General features: G+C 41.4%; 2 protein-coding genes across 3 annotated transcripts; both read left to right on the top strand.

Moving 5' to 3' along the window:
• Nucleotides 1-451: 451 nt before the first annotated feature.
• LOC147259248 (uncharacterized) lies at nucleotides 452-3995 on the top strand. 2 transcript variants are annotated; one of them, XM_086207879.1, is made up of 2 exons: nucleotides 452-510; nucleotides 2476-3995. In XM_086207879.1, exon 2 carries the CDS (start codon nucleotides 2489-2491, stop codon nucleotides 3770-3772), a length of 1284 nt encoding a protein of 427 aa, XP_086064005.1. In that variant the 5' UTR covers nucleotides 452-510; nucleotides 2476-2488; the 3' UTR covers nucleotides 3773-3995. The 2 variants fall into 2 exon arrangements, with proteins under 2 accessions (XP_086064005.1, XP_086064004.1); XM_086207878.1 differs by lacking the exon at nucleotides 452-510 and adding an exon at nucleotides 1934-2009.
• Nucleotides 3996-22811: 18816 nt separating this feature from the next.
• avpr1aa (arginine vasopressin receptor 1Aa) lies at nucleotides 22812-25979 on the top strand. Its single transcript, XM_086209515.1, has 2 exons — nucleotides 22812-23860; nucleotides 24408-25979. The coding sequence occupies exons 1-2, from the start codon at nucleotides 22960-22962 to the stop codon at nucleotides 24689-24691; spliced, it is 1185 nt and encodes a 394-aa protein (XP_086065641.1). The 5' UTR covers nucleotides 22812-22959; the 3' UTR covers nucleotides 24692-25979.

Here is a 25979-nt window from a genome sequence, read left to right as displayed (position 1 = left end):
CTACTTCTGGCCAGCTCCCTGCTAATGAATGAGGATACATACAAAGTTTCCAAATGTTATCAGACCAACAGTTTAGTTTAGTTTATTTTGAAAAGGAAAGTGTACAATATAACATTAATTATTAAGGGAATAAAAAAGACCTGTCTGCCTTTTTGTGTTGGCCCTGCGATGGACTGGTGACCCGTCCAGGGTGAACCTTGCCTCTCGTCCGAAGGCAGCAGGGATAGGCTGAATGAACCAATTGGTTGTCTGACACTTAAAACCATTTGCTTTTCAGCTGAATATATTTGATTTATGCATCCTTTGCAGATCACTGGTTTTCTGATTCTATGGTGTGTTTTCTTTACACAGTAAATAAAAATAATCTATTTTTGGACTGAGGTCTGCGTTAAGTGAAGATTGTTGATGCGTTCACCGCAAAATCCAGCATCCTGTCCATTCAGTGCTCATCCAGACTTTGTGCAACAAGAGACCAGCAGATGTTTGTCTAGACTACAGCTGCATAGAACTGTGAGTTCTCTCCTTTCAACCCTGATGCATTTGTTCACTTCTGTCAACAAAAGATTAGAGGTGGTCACTGGTCTGTATGAAAACCCTGAAGGGGAGCAAGGGAGAAAAAGACAAATAAAGGCTAATAAATACTCACTTTTGGTTTTGTCATGATATTTACTAATGGTTTGGAACCCCATAACTTTCTTAGCTATAAAGAAAGATGTGAGATGGTCCTCTTTGATGTCATATCCTCTAAATTGTCATTGAATGGCAGCTAAAATAGGAAAAGAGTTTTGATTAAAAGAACTCCCTCTGGTCTTCCATGTCACACAGATATTAAAATTGCCCTGGTCACTCAGACAGGCCTTGTTTACAGACCTTTATTGGCTCACTTGTAGCACCTCTATTCCCCGCTGAAAAAGTGAGTTATAATTCTCAATAATAATAATAACAATAATGATAAGATCCCAAACATAGTAAAATAACAGTATGAATTAAATAATGGAGCAGTCCAGTCCAGTCCCAGCAGCTGAACAAGTCAGAATGAAGTTATAGGACATTAAAAATCCAGTCCAGTTCACATCATTCTAGCTAAATCATTTACAATGTAGTCGGTGACAAGATGAAAAAAAACAACAACTATTTATAGCACGAATGGACAAAGCCCCTCAGGAAGCAGAATGCAGGCTGTCTCCCTAAGATGCATCATTGAGGGTGTTTTCCTTCCTGAATTTAATTTTAGTACTCTTCCCCAAAGTATGTTCGTTCGTGGCTAGATTTTCTTTTGATTTGTCATAAATAGGTATGTATCTACACAGTATGTTTTTATTTTCGTGTAAAATATAACATAGAAATCGTTCATTCTTGAAATGAGCAGGGAGGACTGCAGACCATGCTGGGCTCAGGGCCTTCGCCTTGACATGATAATGACGAGAGTTCGTCAGTTTATTTCTTGTTTAGGTATTTTTTTGTAAGACAAAGAGATTGTGTTAATGGTCAGACATTCAAAATGACAAATGTATCTGTAATAGAAATTTCTCTTGATTGTGGTGAAAAGGGGTTTGACACAATTCCTGAGCAGGTTGCTCCCGGAATACGGTTGAAAGAGCTTTGCTGTTTCTCATCACTGCTGCTGCCTTGTCTAAAGAAACAGTCTCTTTCTCCAGCCCAGCTCCACTGGTCCCCTGAAGGAAAAGCCGGAATGGGGGGAGAGTCCATGTATAACTATAGGATAGTAAAACTCTTCTAACAGATCCTTACATGTCAGGTAAATTGTCATTTTAAAGAAATCAACCTTAAAATCTGAAGAAGAAAGCAATCAAGTCTTTAAAAGCACAGTAACATCTGTTAGAAGTTCCTTAGCCAGGGAGTGCGCGATGTCCCTTTAAGAAATCTAAAAGAGTAGCAGTGACCTCATTTCCTGTTTAACTTTCCTGAAGTTACTTTCAGTTCTGTATTTTCCCCCAAGAATGGGGGAAACACTCTTTGCTGTATTTCCGTGACTTTGTTATTGACAGGTATGATTGTATATTATAGATGCTGCATGTTGTAATTTAAAGAGTTACTGACTTTAGTGTTTTTATTCCTAAAATGAGCCGTTAAAAAAAAATTGTTTTGTCATAGCGAAGGAGTGAGAAAGCTTGTGTGCCTATGGAGGAGGTTTTTTTGAATCCTTCGTGACCTTTGAGAAACACGGTCTGTTTAAAAAGGGCAGACAGTCATTTAGCCAAAACAGAATGGTTCTACATCTTCTTAAAAATACTTCAAATATTTTGCTTTGTCTACATCCGAAATGCATGGTTCATATATGATTATGATTTGATTTATTGCTTTATAGTCATACTCTCCTGTAAAGGACACGATTTAAAAACCAGAACTATTTTGTGAATCAGCATAAATGATTATGTACGAACATAAACCACAGTAAGGAGTGTTTTGGTGAAACATGTCTTCATTTCTAAGTTATATTATCTTGCTCCCCAGATTTTCATTGATAATGGAGCCAATAGGGTCTGCTGAAACTGCGAACTTTCAGTCCCAGCCTGCCGTCCTACTGTCGTCCTCTGTTCCTGTTCCTCCCACTCTGAGAGAAGGCGAGTGTTACCATGTCTTCATCAGCTACAGCAGCACAGACTACCAGTGGACACACTCCCTCATAAACAAGCTGGAGTCCAGCGGCCTGCAGGTCTGTTACCACGAGCGTGACTTCACCCCCGGACGCACCGTGTTGGAGAACATGTCTGACTGCATCCAAGAGAGCCAGAAGGTCCTGTTGGTTCTCAGTCCAGAGTTTGTGAGGAGCCGCTGGTGCCTCCTGGAAGCCAACATGTCTCTGTTCCGAGACTGTCTGGAAAGGAAGCCAATGGTCCCAGTGCTGCTGGAGCCAGGAGTCTCTGTTCCTCTCCACCTCTGCCACCTCACATACCTGGAGGCAAGTGACCCTGAGCTCATCAATAAGCTGCTGAAGGTGCTGTGCACCCCCAACCAGCAGCTTCGGGGATCCACTGTGGTACCCTTCCAACCCCCCTCCATCTACAATGGGAAGGCCCTGCAACCCCTAACTGCTGTCAATGAGGAGGGTCTCTATAAATGGGATTGTGGTCTGTTCAGTGACATGGAGGTACCAGACCAACTGCGTCTGATCATTGAGGACCAAGAGAAGTACAGAGAGGCTGTGAGGATCATCAACAATGTGTCTGAAGACAAAGTGTGGCTGCGCCCTCTCTGGATGCGAGTTCTGATCTACACCACTGGTGTAACATTTGTTTTAGTTTTGTTAGGGTTTTTCTTATATCTGTCCGTTATGTTTTCAAGAAGTGCTCAGGAGCCAGAGCACTCACATTCTCCGGGAACATGGGTGCTTTTTATTTCTGCTTTCTACAGTGTTCCAGTTGGGCTGCTCATTCAGATTGGTCTCTGGAAGAGGGATGATGAGAAGTACATATTGAGGGAGCTGCAGAAAGCTGTAGGTCAGGCAAATATAATCCTCTCTGATGAGAAGGTGCTCATGGGTTGTCGGTCCAGTACGAAACTTCATCTGGTGTATGTTTCTCTGGACGGCTGCAAACGCACGTTTGCAGAAACATTTTCTGTGCAGGTCATTGCTGAGGATATGTTTCAAAAAGCTCTGACCATCTACTCATCAGGTTACGCATGCTGCCTTGCCAAACGGCACTTCCCCTTCCCCCAGCCGAGCTCCGCTCGTCACCTGCAGGGGGGAGTGTGTTTCTGTGAGTATGTCTCTCACCAGCTGAGAACAGACCAGTGGGCACAGCAATGAGCCTGGAGGTCAACCCCAACCAAAGAATTCAGGTTCACTTCAAGAAAATGTTGTGATTTAGCATTAAGTTACTTTCGGCTTCATTTCAAGAAAAAAAAAAGCCTCACATTATACATTTTGGTGTCTCAGTCTTACATATCGGTAACACCAGGGTATTTTTGATGTTGTGCAACCAAAAAAAGGCATTGCAATTTTAAAAAAAACAATAACCATAAACAAGTTATGTTGCAAATCACATAAATTTAATGTTTGAAAATGTGATCATGCAAATACAAAAGTTTGTGTAAAGATTATTTTGGTGAGCGCAATGCAAAAGTAATCAGTTACTTGAAAGTATGAAAACACGAGTTATAGCCAATATGTGTCATTTAATTCTTTTTGTAATTTTATTATATTTGCCATGGACTGTGTTAGTTGCAATTTGTACCGTTAATTCAGAACTACTGGAATTCATTCATCTTGTTTGAGTGAAGCTAACGTTCTGTGTTTATACGGGACTTTTTACAATATCGCTGGATGTTGAATGTCAGATGCTACCTTTAATAACATGGTTCTTAATCTCATAAATTTGTGGGCTCAAGATGAGAAATAAAACTCTTGCCTGCTTGTCTTTCGACAAAATTATGTTGACATTTCCCACTGATGCTACCTTATCAGAAACAAAGACCCAGTTGATATTTGAGTGCAATCATTTGCCAGGGAAGCGAAGGATCAATATTTGCTGTCCTTTTGGACAGTTGGGAAGGGGATTTAGGATAAGAAGCAGAGACATGACACTGTTGCCTAAGGGTCTGGCAACAAATCCTAATATATAATAAGAAGATACAGGAGGATATCAACCAGTGGGGTGATAGGTGGGTCACACTGCACATATGACATCGTGTTTGATGAGAGGTGGAACTGCGTTTTTACCGCTGCTGCTCAAATAAAAGGGAATTAAGTTTATTAAGCCCATAAATGTCGGGGGTTAAGATGTGCTTTGCTGCCATTTGATCAAATGTGCACGCATGAAGACAGTCCAGAGGGAGGACTGCTCACAAAGGCAGCAGCGTGACAAGAATAATCTGTCCAGTGCACAGTAATGACTTTCACGCTGGTCAACCTGCAGCCACCTAGTGCTCCTGTCACATCTACAAGAACTTTATTTCTTCCTCAGTATTTGTGTGTTCGAGCGTGTGTTGAGGAAACGAGCCCTGCAGCTATTTCCTGTGTTCAAGACTCAGAACATGGACGTCATCTCATTTGCAATCAGCCAAAGCGAGAACTGAAAATTAATCTAAATTAGCTCTGAAAAGGATTTTCTGTCGATAAATCACGGTATGTTTTGAATTTCAGTGCAGTTAATTAAAACATTCTTCTACCACAGACTCAGTATGGGGAGGTGACAAATATGAAAAGGAAAATTACTTGCTGAACTAATAAAAATGTTTGACACAAACAAATTGGTTTGTTATTATTAGTTGGATTTTTTTTTTTTTTTTTTTTTAGAATGAAGTCTCATGCGGAGCAAAAAGGTGGAAAATTAAAGTTTCCATCTTCAGAGAGCACATGGCTGCAGTTTCAACGCAGCTTGCAGGCTGTGAACTGACTGTGACATTGATTATGTTCCATGCAACATAATAGTTACACAGAATGCTTCAATACTGTTGTACTCTCTGCAACCTGGACCTATCAGTGACCATGACCTTTGACCACTAAAATTTCTTCAGGTCATCCTTTTGTCCCAGTGGATGTTTGTAGTATATTTTGGTGGGAAAGTATCCTCAAGTTCTTCCAGGTACTGTGCACAGGCGATTCGACAGTGACCTTACACTTTGACCTTTGGCCACTGAAATGTATTCAGACCATCTCTGAGACCTGGTGGACATAAGAGCCAAACATGGAGAAACCCCTCAGGGGACGAACGTAAAACCTAAACACACAGTGACTCCAGTCTTCAACCGTTTTCAGCGTGTAGGCACAAGATTTATTCTCATGAAATAAGTTTTGTCAAATAATTTACTTAAAATGAGCTATTTAGAGTGAAGATTTTACATGGTTTTTTTTATAATTAGTCATGTTTTCTAGCGCAATCATTGGTCTGATCAAGTGTGATGTTTTCTGACTTTTCTTTTATCTGATTTTCTTTTTTTCCCAGGCTGATGTCAGTCCGGACGTGTGGTATTGATTTCCCCTCAGGCACATTTTATTCTAGAGACGACCAAACAACCTTAATTGGCTAAACACCAATATTTAAATACTTTATGGTCAAGAGGAAGACCTGTGGATCGTTCCACACACAATTCAAGGAACTCGAGCCGCTGGGCCTCCAGGGAAAAGAGTGTTTTTCATTTTGATTTCGATCAGTCCATCATCAAACTACATCACCATTTGATTTGTTAGGCTGTATACAGTAAAACCTTCATGATACTCGTTGCAGGTTGCAAATTGAATGCGACAAAAATTCCATGCAACTTTACAGTCACATAAAGGAAATCAGAAATAATGGGGATTCCCCCATCTCACGTGGCCCTGTTCCTTGTCAGGTTAGAGGCCTTCTATCAAGCGGCACATGTCATCGTTACAACTTTTGTTTTGATTTTAATTGACTTGCTTGCTGGATAGTTTATAACAGATCTCAGATGTAGAAGAACTTAATTTTGTCTGTTTTTCACCACCTAGACTTTTTATAACATCAGTAAGACACTGAATCCTTTGGTCAAACAGCTACTGTATGTTGCTGTATGAAATAAACCAGAGAAGCTTGTGCACTGATGAAAAGTGACGTTACGACTTTATCGCAGCGTTACTTATGGAGGTTTTTTTTTAAAATAATGTTTGACTGTAATTTTGCATTTATTTACATATTGTAAACAAAATGACATAATGGAAACTATTTTTAATCTTGTAAGAAAAGGAATATACCGAGACAAACTATAGATAGGTTTATTTAAAATGCGACACGTTATATTATTGTCGCCATGGGTAATTTGGAACAAAAACCCTCTTTTTTTTCATTGATTCGATGAACCAACTGTTGCAGCGGAGCTCCAATCAGGACTCAAGTCTGTTGCAGAATGTTTTACAGCATGTGAAGAAATTCCAACTTCCGCTTCATTTTTGAAATTTAGCTGCAATTTCACTGCGCTGAAATGACCACCAAATAACCAATATTTACCGCCTGCAGTCCTGAAGATGGCAACATGAAAGTTCCTCCATGGTTGGGAGTGGAGGCTGTAGCTCAGCTAGGAAGTCAGTTCATCCACTGCCCTTGGCGTGGAGTGGATTACTGATGTTCCCTTCTGGAGGGCACGTAAATTTCATCTCCTATGGAGCTACTCTGGCTGGACTTACAGGGGTATGGTTGATAGGGCGCATCATAATGAGCACTGGTTGTTGGGTTCAATAAAACTTGTTTCAAATGTAAATTTTTGCGTAAAAGGGACAACAATAAGAACTCGTGTGTGTGTGTGTGTGTGTGTCTGTAATTGGGACGATAAGAAATCTAGGCTCAGTGAAATTGCTTCTTTTTTCACGATCAATTGCTTTTTTCCACTTCCACTTCATAATGATTACATTGCTCTGAAAGCCGTGTGTGTGTCTGCGTATGATGTGCATTGTTCATGGGACACACACATTCACATGCTGTATGTTGGCGCAACGGTAGAAGAGATGAGGAGACAGAAGTGTGGAGACGAGGACATGAGACCAGAGGAGAGGAAGAGAGAAGTTGGAGAGCAGAGCAATGTGAAGTGTAAATACTTAAATAAAACACCACTTGGCCTTATAATATCTTGACATTTATCAGTCTGTTTATTTGACAGTGATTACGTTTGTGCTCAGAGGAAATTTTGGTGTTTTTTTCCCCCATCTTTTACAACAATGAAAACAAGAAAAGCAGGAGTCTTCTGCCACGGCTTCTCAGATAAAATACACAAAACTGAGACGTAAGTGATCAATCCCAGCGACATGTTTCTGACATCGTGCATTTATAAACTAATACTGTGTCCTTTGGGGCTCTTATCTCAACAGCTGATAATTTCAGACAAATAATCTGTGCAGCGAGAGAAAGAGTGAGAGTGTGTGAGAGAGAGAGAAAGACAGAGAGAGAGAGAGAGGGATATTTTAAATTCAGCCGAGAGGAGAGCTAATTCTCAGGAGCTAAATTTATGAACTATGTAAATATGTTGCAAATCTCAGTTACGTCTATAACAAGTTGGACAAATAAGTGATCTTACTGTGAACTGTTTCTTCCAACGGGGCGGCTATTCTCTGCCGTTACATTATCATTTTATAATGAAAACTTAAAAAAGAAAAATATTGTAATACAACACATTAAAAGATTTTATTGCACCACAAAGAGAGTTAAGTATTTTTGAATGCTCGTCTACAGCCTGTTCTTCCTTCTCTTTTATTCCTTGTCAACCAACTTCATCTGAAAACCCAGACATTTTTATATAAAAACACCACATGCTTAAAATAAGCAAAGCACAGAAATGATGTATTCCATCAATAAATCAACATCAGGAATTGAATTTTACACCTGTCTGACGCTTTTTGGAACATACGGAGCAAAACTCTTGCGTCGATTGCCTCTCTCGTGTAGGATCTGGGAGCATGTTGGGTTATGTGAGGTGAATAACATAGTATGAATCCACAGAGACCCATTAACCAACATGAGACTGAAACTTTGTTATGATTGTCTAAAATAAAACCACCGGCCATGAGCAGTGATTGCCTTTTGGACCAGAATTTTGGATTGAGGTCAATCCACTGCTCCAGACATTTGAACATTTTGTCAATAATAAAAAAAAAGAAGAGAAAAGAAAAAAAGTTGTGTGCTTTGGAATATCACAATGAAAAAAAACGTGGATGTTTTTGCTGAGGAGATTAGCGAGCTTGAGGAGACCCGATGATGCCTGACCTCTGAGGAAGTGTGTATGATATTGCAAAGACAGGAATGTGATCTTTGTGATTGTCAGAACCTTTCCTAACCTCTGCACATCAAAACAAGAGCAGGGTTTTATTTTTCCGTTTAAATAAAAATGCCCTGGAATGAAAAGCCTGTGTACATTTGCTGCGTGTAGAAGCGCAAAGGGAACTTTGCCAAATCGGGGAACTTTCCACTTTGGTGTAATAACCTGAGTTTCAGGACATGGACTATGGGTGATGTCCAGGGCTGTTCAGAATCACTCCCTTGACATCACTTTTTCTCAGCTCTCTGTGTGATAAACACTGTTTAGTGATTTTGAACGCTTAACTAGTTGCATTGCTAAATGTGATACGTGGAATTGTCAGGTGGGTACAGGGCACGCATGGACATTTGGAAACTGGAACGAACTCCTTCGCACTCCACTGACGCACTGTTCCCTCGGTAGGAACAGAGTGGCTTACTAGAGGAGAGGAGGCCGGCGCTAGCTTTTAGAGGTTGAACATTCCTTCCTACAAATGATCCTTCAACGTCTTGGTGATGTTTAAGTGGCAGCTGGCGCGAGGGTTTGCATTTTGGTCCTTCAGGTGCTCTGCTAAATTTGAGATGTTAGCCCTGCACTGCAGCATCCTTTGGATAATGAGCCTGCTCGTGTCCTTGGTCTTTCCTTGCTTGTTTGCCTCATTTGTAACTTAGTAACAAGCAGCTTTTTTTTTTGGTTGTTATCCACCAAAACCTGTTTGCTCTTAATCTTCGCGGTAAAATGCCCCACAATTGTTTTACATGTTTTTTTCTTTTGGCGTTTCATACAGTGACAACTTCAGGACGATTATCCTTTGTCGATCATGATACACCTGGTCCGCAGTAAGTTAGTTCGCCAGGCCAGGGCAGCTAACTGGGTCTTTCATATCAATGAAGAAGACTGTATTAAATTATTATTAGCTCAGCAAAACTCCTGTGATGCAACAGCGTGAATTGTTTTGTGGTCTGGCAAAGTATTTCCTTTCTCTAAGGGTAGCACTGCATTCATGGAGGCTCTCCTGCAAACACATCGCAGCATGTAAAGGAGGTGAGAACAAAGCAAACAAACACAGACAGAAACACCTTTTCTTATCCAGCAAGAATTCACACTTTTGTAGAGCCGGTGGAGATTCTAGTTGATTGGAAAGCCTTTGTAATATCAAGTTCTTGGTGGGGCCGATTCTTTTTATGAAGTCAGAACATACCCTCATTGTCCCTAGTTTAAATTACACTTGTGCTTTAGCTGTAATCCCTCAGCCGGGCACTGATTGTTTTGTTTTTTTTCTCGTTTTAAACACGGTATTGCTTTTTGTTTGTTGTCGTCGGGTTACATTTGAGCCAGAGCAACAGGAGATACGACACAAACAGATGCAGCTTTCTTTATTGGGACCTTGCACATTAGCTTGGTATCTACTGCAAGTTGGTTACAAATAAAAAGCTGATGTCAAAAAAAAAAAGAAGAAGCATTTGTCCACAGCATTGGGCCATAACTATTTTATTCTCATGCCTGCTGTGGACTGGAGGGATTCCGTTTTCATGCTGTCCATCAATACATCCGTATGACCCATTTTTTTGTTAATGCGATCTCGGGAACAACTTGAAGGAACATCTTCAAACTGGGCTCAAATGTCTACCGGGGCTCATGAAAAAACCCAAAAGATTGTTTCAAACTCCAGGTCAGTGTCACCTCACACAAACATCATAGCTGTGGAACTCGCTCCGTAAACTTCTCCCAATATTGTACACAAATCCACTCAAGGTTTACCTGAATACATTTTGGAGGTCAAAGATCAAGATTACAGAGGAATACAACTGAGATGCAGTTTTCCCGGTTTTAAATCATCACAATCACAGGTCTTTTATTATTCTTACTCATTTCTTTCATCTTCTTCTTTAGTTCCACAGTTCTCTCTGTGACCTGAGGACAGTCAGACATGTTCCAAACACACCCAAGAATAAAAAGTCTTGATGCAAACGGTGGTTGACCCAAACAGACCCATAGATTGCGAGAACACCGGCGCTAGCAGCAGCATGATAGGCCATCAATTAACAAGCGGCAGTGGTTAAAAAAAGCAGCAGTACATGATTTACCCCTGCACCTCCCGGGTCTCACTCTCTAACTCAAAACATTTTTCTCCTAATGATGAAGGGAATGATAAAGAATTGCTGGATCCACTCAAGTATGAAACATGAATGTTTCAACTTTACTCCACCAAGCTAGTCTGGAAGATCAATGACTTTTAAATATGAAACAGAATCACAAAGAAATTATGAATACAATATTCTGACGGTCATTCTGGTCTGAGCGTAGTCCCCCAATTTATCAACACCAAGTTTCTGGAAAAAATTAACCTCTAAACTGAAGGTAGAAGGAGAAAAATCCAGTGTTTGTGGAAGTAAATAAGGTAAATCCAAACATTTCATTTGCCAGAAATGCAGCTCCGCTCCAAACGTCAATCTTCTGTGCTGCGTTTCCATGTTGTTTAGGCCTGGAATGTTGAGACAAACATGATAAGTGGCCTCCCGAGGAAATGCGGCCTGCCGTCAGTTGAGACAAGTTTCGGAGCCACTCCGTTTGAACGTGGTGGTGCTGAACCTTCTGTGTCGACACAATCGGCGAAGGAGGAAATTAGAGCCTGTTTTCTAGCTGAGTTTGAATGAGACGTGCACACATATATGATTTGCATTCAGAGCGCTGCCCAAATTTGTCATTTGAAGAGACTCATGCAACAATTTTGTACCCTGCTGAACTGAGGTGGCTATAAAGAGGCCGGTGGTATCCTGACTGTGTATGCGCATCTATATGGAAAAGGGTTTTAATTCAGGTTGCGTGCATCGTGGGCTGTGCTTTTCTTATAACCGTAGCATCCGTGATGGTGTTAAATCTTCATTAACACACACAATGTGATACTTGGGTCAACAGTCTAAGGTTAATCCAACAGCATATATCAAACAAGATACTGCGCAGAGGTTTAACCAAACACCAGCTGCATGCACAAGCAAAACCCCTCGCCTTTGAAGAGTGAATCTCTTATCAGTTGACAACCTTTTGACATGCAAGGGAAAGAGAGGGACGCCGGCTCAGAGACAAATCAGGACCCTTCAGTCAGCGCTGGCAATATATTTCATGTTGGCAGCGACCTACTGCAGCGGCTCACCCTGTAATGCTCAGTTAGTGATGACATTCATTTGAAATAATGGGTACCTTTCGGCACATCGCTTGTGCCAGAAACTGAGGGCAGAGTGGAAACACAATTCTAAAGACTCATTTGGCACAAAAAACAAAAACAACAACTCATTTTGCATGTCTGTAAAAAAGTACCTGGAGATGTAAAAGCATTAAAAAAATATAAATGGAGTAAATGTGAAGGTGGAAGATGGTAGGACAATAGATCAGAATATACAGGTTTTCTGGCCTGCTCAAAAAAGCATTACATCAATTTAATGTTGTATTAATACAATTAAAGCAACATGTGCAAAAGAAAGGTCTCCAGGAATACATCACTCTGCCTGACCATTAGTTTTAGCTCGTATAAATGCTGAGAACCCTAAGAAGCCTTGCAAGGTGCACACAAGAACGTCAGACATGAAATGAAGGCAAAGAGTAGCAACGGTTAAGTTTGTATCTGTCACATGGATCATCAGCTAATGAAAATGCAGCACAAAATGAGCCAAGTAAAGCTAAAAAAGTCTCTAGTTTCATGGTAAGTTGTTATTTCAGAGGTTATGGATCTGCTTAATGTGCCCTTAGAGCAGGGTCTTAAGAGAGCTTATTCACAAGGCACAAACCAGCTCTTTTTCCACTAAGAGATAGCAAATATGTCCCAATAATAAGAAAAGCAAGGGGAAAACAGTTGTGGACATGACGTCAAAGGTGGTTTAGTTCAAATATCTTAAATGAGATGATTTTGTGTTACTTTAAAAGTGCTCGGTACACATAGAAATTTAAAAAATCCATTGATTGTTTGTCTTTGGCTGCCTTTTTGCTTCATGAGCTATCCTGTCTTCTTGGCATGATGTGCACGTCATCAGCTTTTTATTCTTTTTTTTCAAAGTTCTACTCGCACGCGGAGGGCCAAAGGCCACGGTGTCTCACAGGCCGGGCCAGCACAGTTGGTTGGACAGAGTGAAAGAAGAATCTTCAAACTGATACGCCTACTGAGCCAGCGTTCCACTGTTCATCCCAATGGCAGGCGCGGCAGAGGAGCCCGGTCACTGATCCCAGCAGAGCGCTCTGGCGTGGTACGAGGCAGTAATGAGCTGCTGCACTGCGAGGTGATGTCATGCCTGTCCTGTAATTGTCTGGAAAATCACCAGCCTTAATCTTGACACAGAGAGCAAAATCATCTTTCGTGTAATGAGTTCACACAATGAACAATCAGTAAGCTCACCGCCACCAGGTCAGTCTCTCATTTCACGAAATACGGAGCTGGTATCCATGACAACACCCCCCCCCCCACCACCACCGCCGCTGGGAGGTCACCGATTTGAACATGGCTAAATAACTAAGTTGTTTTTTTAAGTCTTGTTTTTCCGAGCAAGAAGATCAAATTTTGGACTTGAAATGAGTCGGTCCATTTTAAAGCTGCAAATAATGACGGCGGAGTCGCTGCCAGGAGACGGACGCACTTAAGCTTTAAAATGAATGAGAGACAGCAAAAGAGCGGAATGAGAAAATTGATATTTTTCTACGTTTGAGCCCAAGAAATATGTGAACGTAAAAGTAAGGAAAAAAAGTAAAAAGAAAACTGTTGGAATTATTTTCAATTTCTGAAACAAAATGTTCAGAAATAAAGAATTAATGCATTTTAGTTAATAAATTGCATCTTTAGAAGATTACATTGTGAAACGCATAATCAGTACACAAAATTACAATGTTTGTTGTCGTCGGGTGCCTGCACTGCAATCAGATCACTGCTCTACTTTTCTTTTGTAGTCGTAGGAGGCCCATGTCAGTACGAAACTGCTCAGTGGCTGTGATTTGATTGGTAATTTACCGCCATCGCAGGGATGCAATCTGATGCTGATGGATGCTTTGGCATTTAAGAACCTTAAATGTTAAACGAAAAATTGAGTTCATGACTGAGACTGAATTAAAAACAACTCCTCACCCTACCAGGACTGTCTGGTAACAGATGCACAGACTTAGATCGACTCGCTGATATCTGCAGTAGCTGCTGCGACCAGTCTAAACTGAATGATACATATCTGCCGCCACCTTTACATGAAAAAAGTTGCAAACTTTGGGGGTAACTTGCTTCAGTGTATCCCCAAGTGACACACAAGAGGACTTTAGGATTTAGCAGTTCGTCACCAGCATAAACTGCACATATTCAACTATAATGTAAGTGCTACATTCATTCTTACTGCTTCCTGTCACACAAACGCCTGCTGCTCACCTGTCCTGGTGGTTGCTCCACCCCCTCTGCCACTCCAGAGAGCATCACAATCACCATCACACGTGTCCTCCGTCACATATGGAGTCACTGGCTGCATGTCAACTATTTCATCATGAATGTCAGCCGTGGGATGGCCCCAAATCATCAGTAATCATCGTAAAAAGCAGCCAAGCTCAAGAAAAGACAGTCTGACCCGGGTAAAATGCAGCAAACATTCCGCTGATTACAAGAAGAAGAAGGAGAAGGGAAACCAAACAGATGAACTGACCACTAAAAAGGAGAACAGGACAATAAATCATGGAGTAATCATTAACACAGGTACATGGCATCACGGCGGGCTCGGAAATCGCACAGTCTGGGAAAATGGGAGGAACTAACAATTGACAACATGAAAAGTAACACTTTTAAAATAAAACAGGAGTCCAGAAGAGAAGAGCCCAAAGTTCATGCAACAACCAATAACTGTTGACTAGAAAAGTCATGGTTGGTGCAGGTGTTGAAACAGAGTGTTGGCACTGAAACTTTGGCACAGTGTCCACATTGAGATCCAGTCATGGTCTTTCTCTTCTTCTTCTGATGAATGTCTGCAGATCCAGCAGCCCGCTACACTCCCACCTTGTTTTCATGGCTCAAAGAGAATGGCAAAAATTTAAAAAAAAAAGAAAAAAGAAAAAGATGCTTGTCGTTTGTGAAATCGTGCTGTTGTACAGACTTCTGTTTGCTGACAGCGGAAACTTACAATCATCCAAAGGAGAGGAAAAGATTTTAACATGGAGTAAAAGGTCACGCTGGAGTGCTCACGAGTGTGATTATCAGTAACATGGCCCCAAAGTCTATTTCTGCTCGCCCCTCAACTCTTTCAACTGAGCTGAGTAAGACACTCACACCTTTTAATTCTATCAAACAGGAAAATGAGTTGAGAACTTCAGGCATCTTGTAGGTTTTGCATGAAACAATTGCCAACAAAATCTTTTTCTCATTAGTTTTTTTCACACTCTAATGATCCAGCTATTTATTTGAACTCCATGCTCTTCAAGTTCAACTTAATATTAAGTGAAGTGGCAAAACTTAACATTGTTTTTTTTTTTTTTTTCCCTTCCTCAAACCCTGCTTCGACTTTCCTATTATTTTACCACATGGAGCTTGCGGATGCAGGATGTCAGACTAGCAGCCTTCCTCCAAAATAAATTAAAAGTGAGTTAATCTTTCACCGATGCTTGAAGTTTTATTGCAAAACAAACATTTTAAAGACCCTCCGGGCAGAGAGGCTTTTTTTCATCTTGTTCCCACAGAATGTTTAAGCTTCATTGTATAGGATGATGTATGTGTCGACTTGGACAATGGAAAGCCGTTCCCATCGTGGACATGTAAAGAGGCAGTATTACATGTAAGATGTGTGACATCACTTTGTGTGGCATCGATTTATTGAACTGCATTTTGAGCAGCATTTTGATGTCATTGTCTTTAGACGGCTTTTTTAGACGACAAAATTCTTATGTAATCAGGCTTTTTAATGAGACGGAAGTGAAATGCTTTTTTTTTTAAAGACTTAATGCGATGAACTTAATAGTTTCTTTGCACAAACGATGTCTCACATGCATGATAGTATTGGTTAAGAGTATTTCTGTGTATCTTAATCTGGAGGAGATGCAGTGGTCTGCTGTGGTGCAGATGCTGCTCATCAGCAACTGAATTTATGAGCCACGGATGAGGATGAGGTCAACGATGATATCTGTTCTAACCCGCATTACCCCGCCATGCGCCTCACACACTCCTTTAGCGACTAGACGAGGAACACTCAGAGATGTTGGAAAAACATCAGTAAATTAAAAAAATAAATAAGTATGCATTTATTTTTTGGGGGCCATATTTTTATGGTTCTTATCTGTAGGTTAAAGGCAGGAAGCCACTGTACGTCTCCAGAAAGATTAAATACGCCGTCTTTAGACATGACGAAAATATTAGATTGAAGCTGAAAATAACCTGCTGGTAACATCTGTTATTTCTCTGGAGACTGGCCAATGCTATATTTTATTTTTCTTGAAATTTCACTTCCTGCAGTGGCTGAATTTAAGTCGAATTGAAACCATCTCTGCCTGTACAAAAACAGTGAGTGTGTGAATCTCTACCAGGGTGAGGCGTGATTCGTTTTAAACAAGGATTTTTAGAGATGTTCTGTCTATTTTTAAGTTTGTGTATGTATGTGCCATTTATTCATGGAGTAAACCCCTCCCTTCTTTACAGTTTTGGACAAAAAGTCACGCACTTGAGAAACATTTCAAAGAACCTAAGAAAAAGCAACAAAGAAAATTGGAAGAAAAGAAAATCACAAACTTTAAATACCCAAACTGAACTGCTTGTGGAAGACGTTGAAGCAACAGTCCAGTTCTCTAAAGTTTGGGATCATTCCCTCCCTCGAGGGTTGACATTGCTGTGTACTCTCCTGATAGATGATAAGTCATGTCAATGCCTGCTAGTTTCCCATAAGCTGTAATTACACGACAATCGTGCATATGAGAAGCTATGCGTGCATGTGCCTCAGAACTGAAAACACACCCACACGCCTCTAGAGTTTCCACTCAGCAAATCCATCTTCATAAAAATAACTCGGCTTCTTTGTGCGGTTTGTGTTGGAAGCAGCTTTCTCATCAGTCCTGCAGGAATATCTTGATCAATTATTTCAGCTTGAAGCAGGATTTTCTGACAAGGATCACAGCGAAGTTGTGCGATCAAGAACACCCTACGAGGTTTGCAGAGAAAAATACATCTTTGTAAGTCACATGTCGCTTTCAAGATCAAAGTTCACTACCTCCCTTTTCTCTCAACTCCGTGAAAACCTTTCAATTTATACAGCCTTCAAAAGTCAACAGCCTTTTGATTTATACTGACTGCAGTTCGACAGCGGGTGCTGTTTCAAAACTTTTTCCAAGGACAGAGACAGTTTAATTGACACCGGGCGCAACGTGAGCTTACCTCATAACAGCTGTGCCTCACGTAGCATCATTCAAACAGGACAACTGTGGGAGTCAGTTAGTGTCCTTTTAAAAATGTTCGACGCAGGTGGAAGTGTTCCGCCAGGTTGATAGAGGCAAATGTACTTTGATCGAGATGTTTTTTTGTCTGTACCGTAAATCGAGCCTGCAGATATCCCATGATGCTCTTGGCTGAGCGGCTCCTCCTGAAGGCTGAATGCTGGAGGATTTGGCGTCACCTTTGACCTTTTTTAAAATTTCTAACATTTCTTGAGTTTGAGAACAATGTATTTTTTTGATCATAACACTAAAATTAATATTTATCTAACAAACATCTGAGTAATGTGTTGCACGCAGAACATTTTGTTTATGACTTTCTAACTTGTGTAGGGATGGGAATTGAAAACCAGTTTTTGTTGAGAACCGGTTCCCAGTGTTTCAACACCTTGGAATGATTTGCCAATTTTGCAAAGGATTCCCTTATCGATTCTTGTGTGAACAAATGACGTCGCCGCGCACCTTGCATAGCAAGCAGCATGTGTGGTGATGTCATTCACCAGTGCAGACTGCAGGAAACGGCGCTGAAGAGGCACAAATGCTCGAAAGTTACGTTACATTTATCGAGAAAGGATGACATGGACATAGGGAGGAAATACTACCAGAAACATTTGCACACACAGCACGTGATCACTTTGAATAAATGTTGTGTTTTCGATCCGCTCCGGCGTGAATGTCAACCCAGCAGCAGCGGTGCCAAAGTTAGCACAACCTCTGCTGTTAATACTACACGTAACTAACCAACTAACCCTGCCTATCATGTTAGCACCACCTCACTATTGGGTTTGTAAGGTCATGTTACTTCTAAACTAAACGAAGTTTATGCAAATCAACCTGTTCGTTCTATTTTTTCCAAATGAGAATCGATAAGAGGATCGACAAAGAACCGAATCGTTAAGCAGAATTGAAAATGGAATTGGAATCGTAAAAATCCTGTCAATTCCCATCCCTGAACTTGTGCAACATAGCAAGTGGGGCGACATTTGCCCCACCTGCACCTCACAACAACTTCAATGTCAAAACCTGCAGCTATAAGACTCCAGGTTGTATTTCAGCATTTCCTGCAAACAGGAATTCCACTCTTTAAAAAAAAAAAAAAAGCCAAATAGGATCAAATGTTTCATCTTTATAAGGTGCATTAAAAAAGTACATTAAGCTCCTCAATAAAGCAATGTGATATATTTAAAAAATGCAATGGCGTGTAAAGGAAAGTTCTTTAATGGCACACTGACAGCCAAGCGATCACACATAAAACAGGATTAGCCTCTCGGGTCTGTGGGCCATTAAACGGTGCCGGTGAATCTGAAGTCTGTGTTCAGAAATGGACTTCAACCGCTCAGTGACTCATCGCGAGTGAAGGAGCAACAATTGGCTGTTTCTCTCTGAGTAAATCATCCACGGCACTTTGAGAGCACAAAATGAAAATAAAGGGGTAATTTCATCTCACCAATAAAAGAAATACTGCGATCAGACCTGCTGAAAGGTGGCTATTACACAGGGATCATCCCCCTTCTGCTGATTGTGTAGAATCACATTAAAGTAGGCTGGATTATTTTTAAAACATTTTTGTTCTCAGCACCGGGAACACACTTAAACTAAAATGACTTTGACCACATTTTGATAGGAAGAATGCAGATTGAGCTCAGCATGTAGAAGAGAGCAGAAACAGGTGTACCGCCGCAGTCCTTCGCATCCCCACATCCTGCAGAAGCTGCAAGCCAACACATGGTGGGTAGTATAAACGTCTACCTTCAGGAAATGGACCTGTTTTGTTTCTCTCATGCCATGTTTGTTCATAATTCTTTCAGTTTTTTTATATTTATTAACCTTAATTGGTCAACAATATTCCCAGTTGCTCTCCAGAAAGCCTCACACAGAAGCCTCTTTTCCTTCGTATAATTTCTTTGTTGGGTTTTTCCCCATCAGGCTGTCTGCAGTCTTGAGCTTGGGATTCAGTTGTGAACTGTTTTGAGGCACGACTCCTGTTTTGTCTAGATTGTTGCATTCAAAGCAGTGGCAATGTTACAGTGGTCTCATTGTAAAATGAAGCATTGCACTTCTTTTGTATGACACGCCTGATACACTGCTTTCTCTTTTGTGTCCCTCGCAGTTTTCCAGTATTGTTACAGGTTGGCATGCTAACCCCCCCCCCCCAACCATTTAAGCCTGCATCTTCCCTCCAAAAAATAATCCATCCATCCATTTTCTTCTGCTTATTCCTATTAATGGTCGCGGGGGGGCTGGAACCTATCCCCAGTTAGTGCTGGAGCTACGGGCGAGAGGCGGGGTTCACCCTGGACAGGTCACCAGTCCATCACAGGGCCAACACATAGAGACAGACAACCATTCACACTCACAGTCACACCTACAGTCAATTTAGAGTATCAATCAGTCTAGTCCCCAATTGCACGTCTTTGGACTGTGGGAAGAAGACGGAGTACCAGAAAGAACCCAGGCAGGAACAGGGAGAACATGAAGACTCCACACAGAAAGATCCCGTGCCGGGACTCGAACCCGGAACCTTCTTGCTTTGAGGCGACAGTGCTGACCACTGCACCGCCGTGCAGCCAAAATAAATAATCACTTACAATAAAAATCCCTCTAGTTCAGTTGTAGCACACACGTAGAAAGAGAAAACATAGAAAAAGTGAGTAAAAATCATAAAAAATAATCAAGGTTGGATATTTTTTATTAGTTCTTCCCGCTGTTATTTGAGTTTAATTAAAAGATCTTCAGAATTCAAACAAACAGTACAGGTGACGCCAGTGGCTCCAAGCATGAGCAGCTCCGTTGAAGCCTTCCGTATATTATCAGCGACCTCCAGGTTATATGACTTATATGTTCTCTGTACAGATTTTCACAATTATAAAACTGAAAATTGTGTTTACCGATTCACTGATTTACCACCATCCCCGCGGCCAAAACTTACATAAGTGATGTGTTCTATGTTGCCTGTGCAGGAGCGGCGCTCATCGCTGTCACTTCATCTATAGAGTAAAGAGACAATTAAGTGCTTTGTTTGTTTGACCTTTTGAGACCACAGTCCAATAGGAGGTGTTTGCTTCTATCAAGAAAAGTAGATCTTGACTTTAGAAGCATGTGTCATAAACTCAGTATATAAATATATATAGATATAGACATATAAATCTATATATATCATGTAGATTGCCTGACCAAATGAAGTGCTAATACAATGCATGAGGTGTTCGAGAGACAAGCCAGACAGAGCAAGCATGCGTACTATGCAGTTTGTAAAGAGTGGGCAGTCCCCATATGCATGAGATTATGCACGGCTGTGACATCAACAATAAATTGACTTGTAGAAACTTTATTGTGATGCACAGGTCCTGATCGAGAGATGATGGCCTTCGTACCGACACAGTAAATCCAAAACTACACAGATAAAAGGAAGCGTTGATAAAGAAAAAAAGAACAAATTGGAATTAAATCAAATAATACAGCAAATGAAAATAGGAATGTGTTATAATTCACTACTTTTGAGTCAGTCCTTTAAAAGTAAAACTCCTTTCCAAGATTATTTATCCTCAAGCATAAAAAAACCCCCAAGAGTATGAGCTGCTCTCAAGAGCATGAAATCACGGAAACGATTCAGACTGACTGCCCTGACTGAAGGAGACACGACATGAATTCCCATGATCACATGCAGTATTGAGGATGTCGAACAGTTTTCATGTCGTGAAGAGAAAAAACAACAACCAAAAATCAAAACCAAGACAAGCCTGGTGCTGTAATAAGAGCACAGAACAGCTCCAGTGAATGGCTTCAAAAACAGGAGATGAGGGTAAATGTGGTTCAGTCCAGCGTGAAGAGAGACAGACGCTCCTGCCCTTGCACACCCGGAACAAGACGAGACGGTATCGATGGAGGGATACAAATAAGACTTGGGCCATGTAGACACAAAACAGCACTCTGATTGGACAAGGCAGGTCAACACATGCCCACGGCATTAAAAAGGTCACTTTTTTGTGACTCTGATGGGAAGATAAGTAAAGACTGACACACAGGGATAATTGACAAAAATTTCATTATTCCACTGAGCCAGTTCAACGAGCCAACAGGAAGTTCAGGGGGCTCCAGTTTGCACCACTTGGTAAAACAGCCATCAGAACTGAAAGAGGATGGCGAATGCAATTAGGGTAACTATCCTCACCTCCAGCAGAAAATGGATCCGACCAGCCGAATATGCAGGAAACCCACAGCTGGCTACTGTATGAATGAATTTATGTCACTTAGAAGCTGAAGCAGCATTCACTAACAATGGTGAAGCAATGAAAGACTACTGGACATAAGAAACCCGGGGGGACCTCACGGGGGGCACTGAAAAGGAGGAAAGTAATATAAAAGGATACTTATTTGGAAGTCTAAACACTCATCCAACTTCGACCTCAGTTGCTTTTTATCTGGACACGATGAAGATATTTCTGGTTTTATGTGCGCAGGTTCTGCCTGGAATATTTCTGCATTCACGCCAAGAACATAAGAATAGATCTTTTTTTTCTTTAGAAATGGTGTATTTTACTGGCAGTAGAGCAAAATATATGTGTATACATGTTGACAAGATGAAGATTGAGGCCTCACTTTTGAAAAACATGCAATTCGCACAGGTGCACTCACACACACACACACACAAACGGAAAGAAACTAAAACACAAATACTAAAACACAAATGAAGGCCACTTCCTGGCAAACACACTGTGATTGATATTCTAATGTAAAGAAGAAGCACAAAGCCCAAAGAAATTAACCCTCGAGATTCGTTATGGAGAAAACCCCCTTCAGATAAACATGTATAAATAATTCCTTGCTGCTCTCGCTCTTGGTCAGCAGACTGAACTCAATACAAGTCTGTTAGCAGATGCATTAATATTGCAATAAAATAAACGCCATAAATAAAGAGCCACGTTAAATATTTGAATTCAACTTTGAATTTTTTCAACCTGAAATATTGGGGTCTTTACTTCACTTCACTCTGTCTGTGACTCTGTTCATTTCCTCCTCAGCAACTCGCTGTGTGGAGCTGCTCTCTACACATGTGGCCCAGGCAATGCGGAGGACGCACCGCTGGTGTGGAGTTAGACTACGGGGGAGGGCTCGATTGCACACTGCAAAAAAAGACAACAACAAAAAAAACTTACAAGGCAATGAAATCCAGAGTAGCAAGAAAGAAATGCATTAGCTTTTACTTTTGTATGATAAATCAAAACAAAAACAACAAACAGAAACTTGTTCCTCAAACAAATTACCTTGCAACTTTTAACGTTTTTTTTTTTAAAGTCCATCATCTCCAAACTGTCATTGCCTACATATTTGGTTATATGAATAATGTGTATTTCATCGGACACACATTGTTACATTTTGAAGACAAAAATCGAGAACCCTGCGCACAGATGCGCGCGTCATCACGGTACAACCAGGACTTGAACAACGGCCCTGGCTGATTGAAAGGAATCTAACGCACTCTGGGATGGTTACGGGTTGAGTGTGATGAACATGTGGGAAATCTAAGGCTAACAACGCGTTCCGCATCACGAAGTAGCTCATCAACTGCCAGGAGCGTTATTTTTTGCAGTGTAGTCCATCCACTTTACGCACGCGTTGTCTGAAATTTGAATCGCGTTTAAAAGCCCCGGCAGCAGCCTCAAAGCCAGAGCTCAACGGGTTCTCCTCTCTCTCTCCGTCAGGTAGCTCCATATACGGACCGGAGAGGCGCTCCACGTCCCCCTGCACTGCATCTACCAGGGCATACAAAGGGGCCGTGCCATACGCGCTCCTCGCCATGCGCTGCTCCTGAGCGGAGACGACCGGTCCATGGTTTCAAGTCCCACGCACGAACTAGTAATGGGAACTGCGGGAAACCTCACCGCTGACCTGAACGGGTCCGATCCTTTTGCTAGAAACGAAGAGGTGGCCCAAATTGAGATAATGGTCCTGAGCATCACCTTCGTCGTTGCTGTGATCGGGAATGTTAGCGTCCTGCTGGCAATATACAACACTAAGAAGAAGATGTCAAGGATGCACCTTTTCATCAAACACCTCAGTCTGGCCGACCTGGTGGTCGCCTTCTTCCAGGTGCTGCCGCAGCTCTGCTGGGACATCACCTTCCGCTTCTACGGCCCGGACTTTCTCTGCAGGATAGTCAAACATCTCCAGGTGATGGGGATGTTTGCGTCCACCTACATGATGGTGATGATGACCCTGGACCGTTACATCGCCATCTGTCACCCTCTGAAAACCCTCCAGCAGCCCACCCAGCGCTCCTACATGATGATCATCTCTACGTGGATGTGCAGCCTGGTGCTCAGCACCCCGCAGTACTTCATCTTCTCCCTCAGCAAAGTCAAGAACGGCTCGGACGTCCACGACTGCTGGGCAAACTTTATCGAGCCGTGGGGTGCCAAGGCGTACATCACCTGGATAACCGTGGGCATCTTTCTGGTGCCTGTTGTCATTCTCATGCTGTGCTACGGGTTCATCTGCCACAGTATCTGGAAAAATATCAAGTACAAGAAGAGGAAATCGAGAGCTGGTGCAGCGACCAAGAACGGACTGATAGGGAAGAATTCCGTCAGTAGCGTCACCACGATATCAAGGGCCAAACTGAGGACCGTAAAAATGACTTTTGTGATAGTTCTGGTCTACATCATTTGCTGGGCGCCGTTTTTCACGGTTCAGATGTGGTCAGTGTGGGATGAAAACTTTCAGTGGGCTGGTGAGTGCTAAAATTAATTTTTATTAATCAACACTAATTTATATGCAGCCAAAGAAGAAGACAGACAAGGAAGGAAACGTCACCATGCGTAAATACGAAGACGCGCACAGCCTTTACGCACCGGTTTATTTATCAGAATACTGCAACTGCTACAAAAATATGCATGTAATCTGCGAAATTAAAAAAAAAATATGTGCAGACATATATTCTTTATAAAGCACATGAAATATGCAGAACTGAATTGTCAAAATAAGCCACTCTTTTTAAAGCCAATTCGGATGTACATAGACGTTTGCGCGCCCTGATGCTGTTACAATATAACCTCCTTTTTAAAAATTAAAACAATTGAAAGATTTAGAGCTTTCTTCAGCTCATCTAGAATTTAATCATGTGAAGAAATCAAAAAAAAATTCTTTGGTTGAAATTTAGCTGTAAAAAAATGGTTTTACATGTCACCTCCAGATGAATCGACTTAGGGCATTTCTGTATCCTAGCAGCACCAGATGTTTTGAGAATTAATCATCACTTTCCTGTCTCTGTTCTCCAGATTCTGAGAACACAGCAGTGACTCTGTCTGCGCTCCTTGCCAGTCTCAACAGCTGCTGCAACCCCTGGATATACATGATCTTTAGCGGCCATCTCCTCCAAGACTTTGTGCACTGTTTTTCTTGTTGCCACAAAATGACCACAGACTTCAAGAAAGAGGACTCAGACAGCAGTCTCCGTCGAACAACACTGCTGACTAAGATGACCAATCGCAGCCCCACTGGTAGCTCTGGTAAATGGAGAGAGCTGGACAATTCTCCAAAGTCCTCCATTCAGGCGGAGTAAATATGCAAACATGCCTGGCAGTGAAGCTACACAAACAGTATAAGTTCAGTCGAACTTGGGCAGTGACTGATAAAGACTTCACACTCCCCCCCCCCCCCATCCAATACTTTTACATGAGCGGGGGACGAGATGGTGTATTTGCAGCAAAGATATATTATTATTACATATGTTTTTCTTGCTAGATTCTGAGTGATATCACAATGTTGTCACATAAGCTTCAAAAACGCAAGACGATAAAGTGCTGACACCGTGTACAGTTTCATATCTCTGTGGAAAACAGGCTTTTATATATAATTCTGTAAAATTTATTTGAACATTTGCTTGTTACAACACAAAGCAGTTGTGTTTCTTGGAGTTCTAACATGACTTTAAAAAAAACCAACACATTTCCAAGAATACTATTACTCTTTACTGGTGGTTATGTCTCCATGAAGTTCAACCAAACACCCTCCCTTGTTGTGTTTACAAAGATGAATCTTACAACGCAGCCAGGAGGTGTGCGGTAGTGAAAATGTCTCTTCCAGACCGCACGTCTCTGTAACCAAGGCAATCACCTCATCCTTTGTGTTTGGCTCTCCACTTTGTTGTTTTTCTCCCAGAAGAATTTAGTTGATTACGTAAAACATAATTTAACCAATCACAAAACGGAAGAACGATTGGTGAGAGGTTTGGCTACGTTTAAAAACTGGGCCCTCGCATGCATCCTCATCTTTATAATTTGTTCAAGATTTGGTCCATGCGGCAGCAGCCACTCTTTTTTTTTTAATGTGGATCCCTACAGGAAGGTTTTGATTTTGGTTCAGCAGGAACATATGGGATCCCGTAGCAAGCGTTCACCAACATGTTTTGATGAATTGAGATTGTCCTTAGTTTGGCAAGTCCACCTAGCCCCCACCACCTCCCTGCCAATGGCTTTCTCAGAGTATAGAGCTCACACACATTCCACACACACTACGTCAAGATACTTCCTTGTTTCAGACATCCTGAAACATAAGGGGGGGGGGGGGGGGGGCTTCATTTGCACTTCAGACAAAAACAATTTCCCACACACTAATGTGATGTGGTGGACTGCAGTATTTCTCTGAGAAAACCCCCAAACATCCTGTAAATAGTTTTAAAATACTTCTGAACATCTGGGTTTATAGTATACAAATGGCACTTAATATCTGTACATAGGAGTAATATATGTGTATATCTGATCAACAAATTCTATTCATCTGTAATGGCTTGTGCACATTGAAAATGATCTAAATATGTTATAAATCTAAGTGGAAATATACATGTTGAC

Source organism: Aulostomus chinensis, chromosome 7, assembly GCF_037954235.1.
Source record: "Aulostomus chinensis isolate RoL2024-O1b breed Wild chromosome 7, RoL_Achi_v1.0, whole genome shotgun sequence".
NCBI classification, from domain to species: domain Eukaryota; kingdom Metazoa; phylum Chordata; class Actinopteri; order Syngnathiformes; family Aulostomidae; genus Aulostomus; species Aulostomus chinensis.
The sequence above is the reverse complement of the archived record's forward strand: the minus strand, read 5'-3'. Positions and strand labels throughout refer to the sequence as shown.